This window comes from Carassius auratus, chromosome 49 (assembly GCF_003368295.1).
Source record: "Carassius auratus strain Wakin chromosome 49, ASM336829v1, whole genome shotgun sequence".
Lineage (NCBI taxonomy): Eukaryota > Metazoa > Chordata > Actinopteri > Cypriniformes > Cyprinidae > Carassius > Carassius auratus.
The window spans coordinates 2,806,286-2,820,201 of NC_039291.1; the positions used below are offsets into that span (position 1 = coordinate 2,806,286).

Genomic DNA, 13,916 nt, shown 5'->3' on the forward strand with positions numbered 1-13,916 from the left:
AATAAATAAAATAAAAACAAAACCAAAAATTTCTGCATGCTTAGAAGGATAAATTCAAATTTATTTTGATATCTGTGGTATCTGTGTTATGCAGAAATGTGCAGTTTTTCGTTTACATATTATATAACAAATAATAATGGGCATGGTTATTATTTCAGTAATGCAGTTTAAGCCTTTATTGAACACACCAGGACTCGATCACCAGCACCGATACTTAAGTGTTTCCTTTGTTAATTAGGTTCAGTGTTTTTGAAAATCACCATAGGAATAAGGTGTGTGTTGTATTTGGTGTGTAAAATAGGTTACTAACTGAACTATCTGCAAATATGGCCAAAGACAGGATCCATATCAACTGGGCATGTAGACAGTGGCAAATCAACAACCACTGGTCACCTGGTCTAATGGAATTGACCATAGAACAATTGAGAGATGGCTGCAACATGTTCATATTAATTTGGGCTCTCTTTTATAATTGATTTGATATTACATTTATTATTATTCTTTTGAAGAAGGGAAAGAGTTCCTTCAAGTATGCCTGGGTTCAGGACAAACTGAAAGCAGTGAGGGAACGTGGTATTACAATTGATATTTCCCTGCGGAAATTCAATACTCAGAAATACACCTTTACTATAAGTGATGCACCTGGTCATCGTGACTTCATTAAGACCATGATCAACTTCATAGGTATATGTGCTTCTTGAGGAGTTGAGCTCTTGAGTGTTTATCTGGGTTTCTCTTCTGGTACTTCATAAACAATCAAGTTGATATAGATGGTGATCTTTTTCAACTTAGGCTGATGCTGCTCTGTTAATTATCTCTACTGCAAAGGGTGAGTTCAAGGCATGAATTTCTTGCAATGGTCAGACGAAAGCATGCTTTGCTGGCTTGCATCCTTGGGGTCAAACAGCTCATGGTCTGTGTCACTGAGCTGGCATTCAGCCAGAAACGTTATGATGAGGTGGTGAAGAATGTCTCTGTGTTCATCAAGAAGATTGGCTTTGAGATTGGTGCTGTACCTTTCATACCTGTTTCAGCTCAAGAGGAAAGAACTTTGTTGGAAGGGCTTGATTCCCTACTTCCTCCAGTGCGCAATGAAAGCAAACCACTCCCCCTTCCCTTTCAAGATGTCTACAAGATTGGTGGTGGGTAAAACTACCAAGTGAGCAAGGTCTTGATTTAACAAAGTATAAAACCCCTTAATTGTTGAGGACTCTGGACTTCTACTGTGACTGTCTAACTGGGCTCCCCTCACCAGGTGTTGGCACAGTCCCTGTGGGAAAGATTGAGACTGGTGTCTTAGAGCCTGGAATTGTTCAATCAATCAATCACCTTTATTTAAATAGTGCTTTAAACAAAATACATTGCGTCAAAGCACTGAACAACATTCATTTGGAAAACAGTGTCTCAATAATGCAAAATGATAGTTAAGGCAGTTCATCACTGAATTCATTGATGTCATCTCTGTTCAGTTAAATAGTGTCTGATGAAAAAATAATGTTCTCACCTTCTCACCAGCAAAGTTGACTGTTGAGGTGAAGTCAATTATGATGTATCACCAGGGGCTTCAGACTGCCCTCTCTGGCCACAATGTGGGCTACAACATTAAAAATGTGTCTGTACAGGTGCATCTCAATAAATTTGAATGTCATGGAAAAGATCATTTATTTCAGTAATTCAACTCAAATTGTGAAACTCATGTATTAAATAAACTGAGTGCACACAGACTGAAGAAGTTTAAGTCTTTGGTTATTTTAATTGTGATGATTTTGGCTCACCAACCCACCAATTCACTGTCTCAACAAATACGGTGACATGCCAATCAGCTAATCAACTCAAAACACCAAGCATGTTAACAGAAAGTTGAGTGGAAGGAAAAAGTGTGGAAGAAAAAGCCGCACAACCAACCGAGAGAACTGCAGCCTTATGAGGATTGTCAAGCAAAATTGATTCAAGAATTTGAGTGAACTTCACAAGGAATGGACTGAGGCTGGGGTCAAGGCATCAAGAGCCACCACACAAAGATGTGTCAAATAATTTTTTCTTACCTGGGCTAAGGAGAAGAAGAACTGGTCTGGACTGTTGCCCAGTGGTCCAAAATCCTCTTTTCAGATGAGAGCAAGTTTTGTATTTCATTTGGAAACCAAGGACCCTAGAGTCTGGAGGAAGGCTTACAGGATGGAGAAGCTCATAGCTCAAGTTGTGTTAAGTTTCCACAGTCTGTGATGATTTGGGGTGCAATCTCATCTGCTGGTGTTGGTCCAAAGTGTTGCTTGAAAACCAAAGTCACTGCACATGTTTACCAAGAAATGTTGGAGCACTTCATGCTTCCTTATGTTGACCAGCTTTTTGAATATGCTTATTTTATTGTCCAGCAGGATTTGGCACCTGCCCAAACTGCCAAAAGCACAAACAGTTGGTTAAATGCCCATGGTGTTGGTGTGCTTGACTGGCCAGCAAACTCACCAGACCTGAACCCCATAGAGAATCTAAGTGAGTGATGAAAGTGACGTGACATTCAGCCAAGTATGGTGACCCATACTCAGAATTTGTGCTCTGCATTTAACCCATCCGAAGTGCACACACACAGAGCAGTGAACACACACACACACTGTGAACACACACCCCGAGCAGTGGGCAACCATTTATGCTGCGGTGCCCGGGGAGCTGTTGGGGGTTCGATACCTTGCTCGGTGCTCAAGGGCACCTAAGTCGTGGTATTGAAGGTGGAGAGAGAACTGTAGGAAACAACCTTTCGATTGGGAGTCCGACTCTCGAACCATTAGGCCACGACTTCCCTCCACTCTATGAGGTATTGTCAAGAGGAAAATGAGAATGAGAAAAGATACCAAAAAATGCAGATGAGCTGAAGGCCAGTCAAAGAAACCTGAGCTTCAATACCACCTCAGCAGTGCCACACACTGATCACCTGCACACCATGCTGAATTGAGGCAGTAATTAAAGCAAAAGAAGCCCTTATCAAGTATTGAATACATGTACAATAAATTAACATACTTTCCAGAAAGTCAACTGTGGCGAGTGGGGCGGGGCCGAGAGGCATGGGAACGAGGAGTGAGGCCAGGTGTAGTGATTGGAGATGAGCTACACCTGCGCCCCACCGCCAGTATCGAGTCCCACGTAGGAGATGGAGGGATATAAAACTGGAGCGACGACCGTGAAGGACGAGAGAGGACCAGGCCTGGGACTTATTTTATGTTTTGCTTTTATTTGTTTTGTTGTGTTTTTTTTTTTTGATTGTGTTTATTTTTGATTGTTAAAGTGTTTTTGATTGTGCGCCGGTTCCCGCCTCCTTCTTCCCGATGAATAGGATGTATATCGTTACATCAACAATTCACAATAAATAAATAAATAAATAAATATATTAATATTATTGGTCTTATGAAGTATAATTAGATGTGAATTGCTGAGTTTCTGTTAAATGTGAGTCAAAATCATCACAATTAAAATAACCAAAGACTTAAACTACTTCAGTCTTTTGTACATTTAATTTATTTAATACACAAGTTTCACAATTTGAGTTGAATTATTGAAATAAATAACATTTATTGAGATGCACCTGTAAAGAACCTTCAAAGAGATGATGTAGCAGGTAATGAATGCACAGCAGGACCCACCATCAGACGTCAGCGGGTTTATTGCTCAGGTACTACAGCTTTGCTCTCTTTGATGAACTCTGGTTGACAAACTGGTAACTGAATCTCTTGCGTGTTTCAACAGTTCATAATGCTGAACCACCCAGGCAAAGTCAAGGTTGGCTACTCCTCTGTACTAGATTGCCACGCAACTCATGTTTCCTGTCATTTTGCTGAGCTGAGGGAAAGACTTGTTCGGCGTATGGGGAAGAAACTGGAAGACTGGCCCCCAGTACTTGATGTCAAAAGATGGTGCTACAATCAAACTCATCCCAAACAAACCCTTATGTGTGGAGAGCTTCTTTCATTATCTACCTCTGGGTAAGCCACTGGATTTAAAGTCAAAGTACTGCTGAAAGAAGCCCGTTTTAATGTGTCTGTGTGTGTGTTTTTCTTGTCAGGTTGATTTGCTGTAAGGGATTTAATACATACAGTTGCTGTTGGAATTATCAGAACTGGAGAAGGTGGACTAAGCTAAAAAGATGTCACAAAAACCTGCTCCATCAAAATGAGTTGCTCATTCGTCCCTTTTATAATACTTTTCTACCAGCAGTCTGGTATGTGAACCAAAAAGTTTATGTTGAACATTTTTGTAAAGTTTTATGGAACCGCACTTTATTTTTGCCAAGTCAAGCCGCTTTTTAATTACGTTGCTGCTGTATTGGGTTGTTTGAACTGACTCCGGGGTCCAATCTGAGGTTTGGTATGACTTTAGAGAAGCATTAACAGTTGTATGTTGCTTGAATGCAAATAAATTTTTCCCTTTAGTCGTTGCATGTGTTGAGTCTTGAGTCCACTTGTGGCAGCTGCTGTGGAGTGTCTTTACTAATTGACCTCGATGCTTAAGAGATTGAGTCTTGTTTAACATGAAACCATTTTATTGATAATGGAATGGTAAGTGAGGAACATGTTCAGACAGCGAATACTGTCCTCAAACTAAGCAGTCAAAAAGAAACCTGTCTGACCTCTATCATTTCACCTCAACGCTGAATACTGGGTTGATGCAACAAAAGGGGTTAATGTCAAATGAAGATAATTATCTAAACTTGTGATTCGTTCTGAACTAGACTAATTTAAATTTTGGGGATCCCATCTACCAAAATGAATCACAATGCTGATCTTATCCAACCTTTGTTACTTGAATGCAAGACTGAGCAAATCTCAAACTGGAAACTATAGTGGTCGTAGTCCTTCATTGGGAATTTGAATGGCTAATGAGATCTGACATGGGGTTACTGGCAGAATGGACAAAGCAATGGTTCCAGTTGCAATACAGTACATGTCCATCACTTGAAAATATAACATCTATGAACCAAGTAAACAACTTCCATATTTCAGAAGTATTTCAAGTATCCAAGACCTCTCAATAAACTATTAAAGATGAAGAAGGGTGATCTTTCTGTTTGTGGAACACCACTGTATTACAGAGCACTGTCCTTCTCAAAGACTGTAGTAAAATTACTTGTGTAGATAAAACAAACACTGATATGGGATCAGATAGGAACAACCTGTGAAAAGGACACAGGTAATGCATTGCACAGGTTAATCATTTTTACATTGAGCTGCAAGAACAGGGAATAGCAAACACAAATTATCATTTCACTCTTGGACATGCTTTAGTGGTGTATTAGGAAATGTGATGGTAAAAACAATTGAAAACCGATGTTCAGGAAACTTACAAGTCCAGTTATTCGCAAGGAAGAGAAGTCTACTAATGTCTGTCCCTGCTATAGATGATAGCAATGATGGCCACATTTATACTTCAATTTATTTGAACAAAACTGGCACCAGCCATAATTTACTGGCAGGTCGAGTACAAGTTCACACATTTACTTTTCAGACAAACACAATTTTCTACATTTACACAAAATCACACACTCATCCTTATGTGAAACACACACACACATTTATGTACAATCCTATATAGAGAGATACAGTATCAGTAATAGTGGAGAGAAAGTGCTGGTCTTTTAAGTGGGTGCAGTCTAGCCACTGCGGTAGGCTGTATAAAATGGTACAAGTAACAGCGGTAAAGTTAGAGATTTTATTTACACTCTGTCTCTGATGATGGTAAGGAGATAATGGGTTTCTCATTGTGGTTCCATCTCTCTAAAACTTGTATTGTTGATTCAGCAGCTAAGTCAAGCTCATCCCATAAATGGAAGAGGAGGACCAACAGTTCAGTGTCAATCAGACAGGATATGAACAAAAGACATGGGAAATACACCTTTCCTCTCTGGCTGCCCTTCGATGTGCCCGATCTGAAGACAAAAAAGAAAGGTTGCAATCAGAAAGTAAAAAAAAAAGGAATAACTGATGATGAACTGCTGTATTTCTGAAAATTAATGCAAGATTACCAGTTAGATTTAATTCAATGGCCTGGAAACAGTTCTGCTTTAACCATGGTTTATCAGTTTTTCATATTTAAACATCACTGTGTGACTTTGGTTTTATTCCAAGGAGTCTATTTGTTTATGTACTGTAGGCTTTTGAATGTAGAATTTTGGCTTCTTCGGTCTCATGCTGTGGTGCACATTTGCTTGAAATTTTGGTGTTGTTACACTTACCCACCACTCCTGATCTTCTTCCCCGGTCACTACAATGACCTCACCCTCAACGAAAGTGAGCTCATCATCATTATCTGCCTGACAATCATAGATAGTCTTCACCCTTCGCATGTTACTCTTTATCTGATAGAAGGCAAAACAAATAATGAAAGATAGTAAGATACTTCAATGCATTTTCCCAAAGCATTGGTGACCAAATCTTTACCGGATTTATTTTCCTGGGCAATGGTACAGGCGTCTCGTGTGCAGATGTTAGGCTTCCATTGGTGTCTTCACTAGACGGGACAGGTTGAGGAGACAATTCAGCTTGTTGGATGACTGCTGGAGTATCTGGTGGTTGCGGCTTGGGAGCCACTTCACCAGGAGGAGGTTTGTGGAAGACCTCAGTGGTTACAGGTTTGGGTGGGGAGATGTCTGTCAGTTGAGGTTTGGGCGGTAGATCTTTCAGCTGAGGTTTAGGGGGTAGATCACCTAACTGGGGTTTAGGGGGAAGGTCAGATAGCTGAGGCTTTGGAGGCAGTTCTCCTGGTTTAGGGGGTAATTGTGAAGGCTGTGGTTTAGGAGGTATATCTCCAGGTAGGGGTCTATCGGCTAACGGAACTTTCTGTGGAGTGTCTGAACTCTGCAGAACCTTTTGGAACAGGACAGGTTCAAGAGGCTGGTTGGTTTTGTCCATAGATGGGTGATGAATGGTATCTATCTTACGCAGGGCAACTATATAAATAAAAAAAAAAGGGTTAGTAGATTAGTTGTATGTTTTCAGTCAAATTTTTTATATAGTTCTAGACAATTTTGGAAGACAAATATGAGAAAATATTTCCCTCACTAACAATATGTTGGGTTATGTTTAAATGGCAGTAAAGCACACTAGAAACCAGGGTTTGCAAAAAGTTTAAATAGCAAAGGGCAAAATAAAAATAAAATTTCAAGAATAGTTTTTGCTGAAATACTTGGAATAAATGGTTTTGTTTGTTGCTTCTTTTAATGAAGTTACTCCTCATCACTGCCACTGGCCTTTTATAGGGTATATTTTGTGATGTGAAATTTCATTTGAAAATGTTTCTCAAGTTATACATCTAACTGTACTCTAATAGTGGGTAGGAAATGATACACTGTCAGCTTAATACAAACTGAATTATACATACGTTAATGCAAATAACTATACACTATACACAATAACTAAATTACTTAATGGAACTAATTTTATTTCATCATACAGATGTATCAAAGCAATATTCAAAAGAAGAAAGCATGCCACCTACCCTTCTGAGGTAGTTTGGGAAGGACCCGTGGACCAAGTGTGGGCTTTGTGGTGTTGAGACTAGAAATATGGAAACATATGTAAGCCTCAAAGCAATGTCTGCTAATATCATATTTACATGCTCCGTAAAACCAGCCATGTTGTATAAAATGGAACTGATTTGCATGCCCAAACAAAATGAAAAATTACATGGACATATTCAAATGAAACTTTGCAGTGTAAAGTTTGCTGACCTTTCTAATGCAAATATAGTTCTAAAAATAGTTGAAAATTAGTTCATAATCATATAAAAACTGCAAAAGGTTTTTACTTGATGTGCAAATTTAATTCCGAATCACTTTTGTTCGGGGTGTTTCATTTGCTGCATTGAAGCTTGTGAAGGATGTCGGTTCACCTTTGCTGTTGTGGGATACCCTCAAATCTGTTTTGAGTGTACATCTTGATGACAGGAGGAGGCGTCGAATCGCTTCCTGGAACGATGAGCATGTTGTACAGTGAGCATTATACTGTGAGGTACTGTAAGATGTCATAACAAATTAACTAATTACTTAAATCTCTGTAAGAGCCTCTAAAGTAACATTTTCAGAAGAGACTTGTGTGACTTTCACACTGGGAATTTTATTTTATTTTTTTGAAATTATTGGAAATAATTTTTGAAATAATTTTAAGCTCACTACATTAAAGGGATCCCCGGGTATTAATACAAGTATAGGGTAATATAACATAAATGATGTCTCTTATTGGAACATGTAGTAGAGAACTCATGAAAGATGTATGTTATTAAAAAAAGCTAAATTGTTTTTACAATATGGGAGATGACTTTTTTTTATGTGAACAGTATATTATGCATTGATGACGTCAAATGGTTGCACTTGGTGAGCTACGGGTGCTTTTTACAGCGACAACTCGCTATTTAAACAAATAAAATACTAATACAATACCACATTGTGTGGCGTTTGGTTGTAATTTTCAGTCGGAGGGCAACGAGCAACAGTGGCTGTAGCTCACCAAGTGCAACCATTTTACGTGATCAGAATAATGCCCCCCCCCCCCACACACACAGTCCTAAATATGTATAAAACTATGTGATTCTTTCATATAACATATAATCTTTAATGGGTTTTCTACTACATATTTCAGTAGGGGACATCATTTACATTATATTAAGCTATACAAGTCTTAAAACCCAGGAAATAATAATATAAACATACTCTGCAGTTGGCTTTTGAGATTCACAATATTACAATATTGCGATTATCGCGACAGCCCTATGCAAACAATCTTATGTAAACTGATGTTTTCAGAAACAAGGAAAAATAATAATAATACTGAATGCAAAATTCTGAACTGCAGTGTACATGAAATAAAATGCATTTAAGTATACGCAACTGTTTTCCACATTTAAGTTAGTTTTGAACGTGAAAATCTCCAGGAATTCTTTCTGCAAATGTCACTTTATGGCTTTGTTTAGAGTCAGTATAGTGAAGCAAACTTTAATAAGAATGCAGCAGAAAGTTAATACATTAGCGCCAGGCCAGGCACAATAATGGTCTTATGCATTCAATCAGCAACTTAATTTAGATGGGTTATATCAAAACAGATCATGGCAAGATGCAATGCAGTCAAATATGTCTTTCACCTAATAATACAATTCAGACCATTATTTTGCCATGCCTTTCTCTTTGCCTTTTCACAAAATGGTAAGAAACATGCAAATCACTGGGGCAGGGTATAATGAAGAAGTCAAAAGTTTAGGGATGGGTCATTAGGCCGAGGCTTTCATTGGCAATATTGTCCTCTCAATATTGGTTTTCATATTTGAAATGTTATGGAGCTTAACACGTAACAACACCACAGAATGAATGGGATACAAATGATCTGGTTATATATTGTAGAGACTAAACCAAAAATAAATGCAGGAAGCCTGGGGATGATAATAACAGCGGCTAAGGATTGATCTTAAATTAACCAAGATTTGCTAGAATGTTATTTTAAAACAACTAAATTGGTGTTTAAAACAACTAAACTGAAAACAACTCAAACAAATGGAAAAATCTAATCCTTTCTATGTGTATAGGAGTAAATTTAAACCTGGACAAAAATACACACCAGAAACATTAGATTTGTAATTCAACCTAGAGTTGTTGACTAAGTATAGCCCACCTTTTATGAGCGGGGTGTGCGAGAAAGAGGTGGGGGGTTCGGATAGAGTGCGTTTGTGTCCAGGGGGAGGGGGCGGTGGTCTCTTCTTTGAGAAAGTGGAGCTGCCACTAGCGGGGGTCTGTGCGGCAGGGGTGGAGGGGGGCAAGTTTGACAATGGAGGGGCTGGAGGTAAAACAAACATGAAACAAGAACATGCCATGATGTCATGGGGAAGAATGGATACTGTCATTTAACATGTGCACTGAACAAGATACAGGAGGAGGATGGCAGGATATAAAGAGAAGTAAATAAAAGGAAAGAATGACAGTGTGGATAACCACTTGGAAAGGATGACAATTGCTACTGAAACTGAAGCAGGCCAGGTAAGTGGGGTACTAAATATAGAAGTGGAGAAACTAGATGAGTGACTTAAACTGGAGAAGGACATCGAGACACCACAAAAAAAAGTTGATTAAGGTTTATTCTCATGAATGATCTATTCTATGTTACATATTTTGAAAATAATAGTCAATAGCCAGTGAAAAACTCAGTCAGAGAGGACCAGGAAAGGGATGAAATGTAAGCAAATGCAGCATTTTTATAACTTCAGCAAATTCTGCACATAAGTTGTTACTAGGGCTGTGTGATTAATCAAAATCATCATAAAATCACGATTTGAGCATGCAGAATTTCTAAATCGCTTTATAGCACAATTTTCTGCACCCCCGACCTCCCACAGTATGCTATCTGAACCAATCAGAATGCAACGCGTCTAAGGCATATGACTACGTAACTCCAGGTTCACACACTGTCTTTTTTCCGAGCCCATGTTAAAAGATCAGAGCATTCACAATGCACACGGTAAAAGGCTAGAAATATAAACATGCGAAAAGAATGAATATCTAGCACATAAGCATAGAGAGAGTTGTGAGTGCACAGGATGCAGTTTGAGTGAGAAGACACACGTTTTAAGTGCACACACTCTCTCTGGGCGAGAGCAGCGTGTATCTGAGCATGCATGTCTGGTTTTGTGACAGAGCAAAGGAAATCTGTGTGTGAGTGGAGAGATTCGCGCTTAGGCATTATTTTAATGTGCATTTGCGTTAAAATTATGCGCTCTTGCTGCTGCTTCTGCACCACATACACCTAGCCTATTATATACACACTGAGTACGTGTGAACCTGTATAATGTATAACAAATCTATTTAAACACCTGAGGCACCGCTACAATGAGCTCTATGACCAATGCATGGCAAAAAGAGAAAAAAAGTCCCTGGACACGGGATTTATTTATTTATATTTTTTTGCCATATGTCTAGACATTTTGCCACACCTTTACTTAGTGATTATTTTGACGTATGTCTGTTCTAGAGACATGTTACAACTTTTTGATGAAGCTCTAATTGGTTTTCTTTTGGAAATATGTTTCTAATTCATACTGATTGCATTTATCACTGTAAAGCATATCTGTGCGTGTCAAAATCATGATTCGAATCGAAATCGAAAAATTGATCAAAGAAATCGCAATTGTTTTTTTGTGTCCATATCGCACAGCCCTAGTTGCTACTAAGCAAAGTCAAATCATCTATTTACTATATAGATAACATCAAGTGAAAAGTACATCGGATGTACTGAATCTGATTTGTCTGCTAAACTTATAAGAAGTGTTAGCGACCATGACGGTTGTTTGTGTAACTATAGTGTCCAAAAACCAGAAATATGCAGCATCTATAAGTATAAGTATTAATTTCCTTAAGAAAAAATTAATCTTATTCCCCTTAAAACATTTGTATGGTATTGTACTTTCATATAAAAACATTTAGTTCACTGCAATGCAGCAAACTTCAGTTTCAGACACAGCCGTACGATCACAGAATAAGGTAATTAAATAGATTAAATAAGCAGGAGAGGTTTATACAAAAAAAGAAAAGAAAAAAGATAGTCACTGATGTATTGTCGAGTGCTAGCCAGAGTAGCATAGTGGGAATGAGAGCCAAGGAAAGCCAGAAGAGGAGCTGCAAGAGATGAGAAAAATAGAAAAATACAGAGAGAGAGCGAAGAACATTTGCAAAAAGACTCGATGACATTTTACATACTGTAGGTTTGCCTATTAATACAATGACATCAGAAAGTTAAACGAAAGTATCAAAAGGAAACGTAAACGCAGCTGGAGTCTGTGCAAAGCAACAGAGAGCGGATAAAAACCATACAGATATTTGTTACAGTTGTTAAAAGTTTCGCTGTTGTTGTTGTTTGTTTACTGTACAGATTTTAGCATTACAAACTGTACTAAAATAAAGAAGCTAATAGCTAGATTAATACGCTCATAAACTGCATTTATGAATATAAATAGAATTTAGAACATAAAAATATAGATTTAATTATTAATATGCAAGACTGGTTAGAACAAGTTTTATGCTCAAGTGTTGGCGTTTGATCGGCTTTGAGGTTCTAGTTTACCTTTGCCTGCATTCCTTGGAGGCAGATGTGGAGCATCTGAGACTGGAGAGGACGGGCAGTCAGTAGAAACACTGTACATCTGATTGGAGAGTGCAGTGTATGAAAGCCGCTGCTTATCTCGCTGGCCAGTGAAAACAGGCAGAGGGAGCTTGTCATGAGGAGACAGACTGTACGAGTGACAGAAACTCTGAGGCCGGGGAGAACGATCCTTCTTAATGGGACTGGGCTGGGGATGAAAAACAATGTGACATTGTGACTCAGTGAGTTACATGAGTTCGGATAATTTAAAAAAGGAGGAATGCGTTACTTTGTCATCCAGATCATCGTCACTCTCGTCAAGCTCCTCCAGTCTGAGATTCCATTCATATTCCACATGGACTTTAAGATTAAATTTTCCTTCAGTGGCTTGTACCAGCTGAAGCACACACGAACACACACATACACAAATATGAGTCAGATCTTCAAAAACAGCCACATCTTAACAACCCGGCGCCTTTACCACATCTTTGCTGCCTCCTATTGTTCACTGATCATGAAGAACACGTTTTCGGACATGTATTAAGAGTTTTGAAAGGAAGGATTATATCATCTGAACCAGAAGTTACTCACCGCTTCCTCACACTGAATGATCTTCAACCGCCTGGCAACATCTAGAGCTGTTTCTCCATTGTGATTGGCTGAAACATAAGGCCCCACATTAACCAGAAATTATATGTACATTCATTTAAATTACCAACATTATAATTCTAGACTATCTTGTCTAAAGAAACAAATGACAAAAATAAATATATATATATTCATTTATTTTAAATAAATACAAACTCTTTTTCTATTCTATCTCGACTTGTTTTCTTTTATTAATTATTTTATTTATTAGACTAACCAGTACTTGTCACAGCACATATTACATATTCTTCTTCTTTTGTTGGTTTGATTTTTTAATTTAAGCATCATAACATTATAAATTGCAGTATGAAAAACTAATATCCATTTTGGGAAGGAAAACAAATCAAAAGCCTTCATTAACTAATACAAGTTATAATAATAATAATAATAATAATAATAATAATAATAATAAATAAATAAATAAATAAATAAATAAATAAATTCATTTTTTATGGCCAATTATCATTATGGTACTGATGTGTTGTGCATGCCTACAAGTTTGCATATATTTAAGCATATTATAAAGGCATTATAAGTAAAAAGTAAAAAAAGTGAATCTGGTGAAACTGCACATGCATGTGTAACTCACTGATATCAGTAGCTGGTTTGCCTCTCAGCAGTAGTTTGAGGCATTCATGTTTCTCATACAGGCAACAGTAGTGCAGGGCCGTGTTTCCCCTCTCCGTCTGTTTATCCAGATTCCCACTGGAGACAGAGATAAGAATCAAATTTTCCTTGATCTTCTGACATGTTAGAGTTTATTGTACTATTAAAAACACACTGTAAGTATTAGAACTCAAAACCTCCTGCATAAAGCAAAATAAACATACCAAACCCAACCTGCATCAATTTTGGCACAAAACTACGGTCTTGTTAACAATGCCATCTGGGCAAGTCTCAAAAGTGTGTTTTATTGTGATTTAAATGAACTGAGGCTGATATTAACAAGCTTTTCACTCTTAATAAACCACTTCACATTTTTGAATTTGGGTCAGCAGTGACTAAACGCCACACATGGGGGTAGAGCAAGTAAATGACCCATTTCTGTTTACCTAGTGGGAATCACAGCAAAAATAAAAAACAGGCTACACAACTACACCAGTATATCCCTGCTATCTGAGAGCAAAATACATGCATAATACAACTGTGTGTCAGGAAATTTACTCATTA

General features: G+C 38.0%; 1 protein-coding gene and 1 pseudogene across 5 annotated transcripts in view; one reads left to right on the forward strand and one right to left on the reverse strand.

Moving 5' to 3' along the window:
- The first annotated feature begins 326 nt into the window (after positions 1-326).
- LOC113066040 (elongation factor 1-alpha 1-like) lies at positions 327-4,438 on the forward strand (annotated as a pseudogene).
- Positions 4,439-4,516: 78 nt separating this feature from the next.
- The window catches only part of LOC113066039 (arf-GAP with SH3 domain, ANK repeat and PH domain-containing protein 1-like), a 107,323-nt gene continuing 97,923 nt past the window's right edge, over positions 4,517-13,916 (reverse strand). For 2 of the 5 annotated variants that reach the window (XM_026237619.1, XM_026237618.1), the window contains 10 exons: positions 13,336-13,451; positions 12,690-12,757; positions 12,388-12,495; positions 12,081-12,306; positions 9,642-9,803; positions 7,873-7,948; positions 7,480-7,538; positions 6,423-6,931; positions 6,218-6,340; positions 4,517-5,911 (listed from right to left, as the gene is read on the reverse strand). In XM_026237619.1, coding sequence (XP_026093404.1) covers positions 5,837-5,911; positions 6,218-6,340; positions 6,423-6,931; positions 7,480-7,538; positions 7,873-7,948; positions 9,642-9,803; positions 12,081-12,306; positions 12,388-12,495; positions 12,690-12,757; positions 13,336-13,451 — 1,522 coding nt within the window. In that variant the 3' untranslated portion in view covers positions 4,517-5,836. Of the gene's footprint in view, positions 5,912-6,217; positions 6,341-6,422; positions 6,932-7,479; positions 7,539-7,872; positions 7,949-9,641; positions 9,804-11,566; positions 11,636-12,080; positions 12,307-12,387; positions 12,496-12,689; positions 12,758-13,335; positions 13,452-13,916 lie in introns of all 5 variants that reach the window. The other 3 variants (XM_026237622.1, XM_026237623.1, XM_026237620.1) reach the window with 2 other exon arrangements.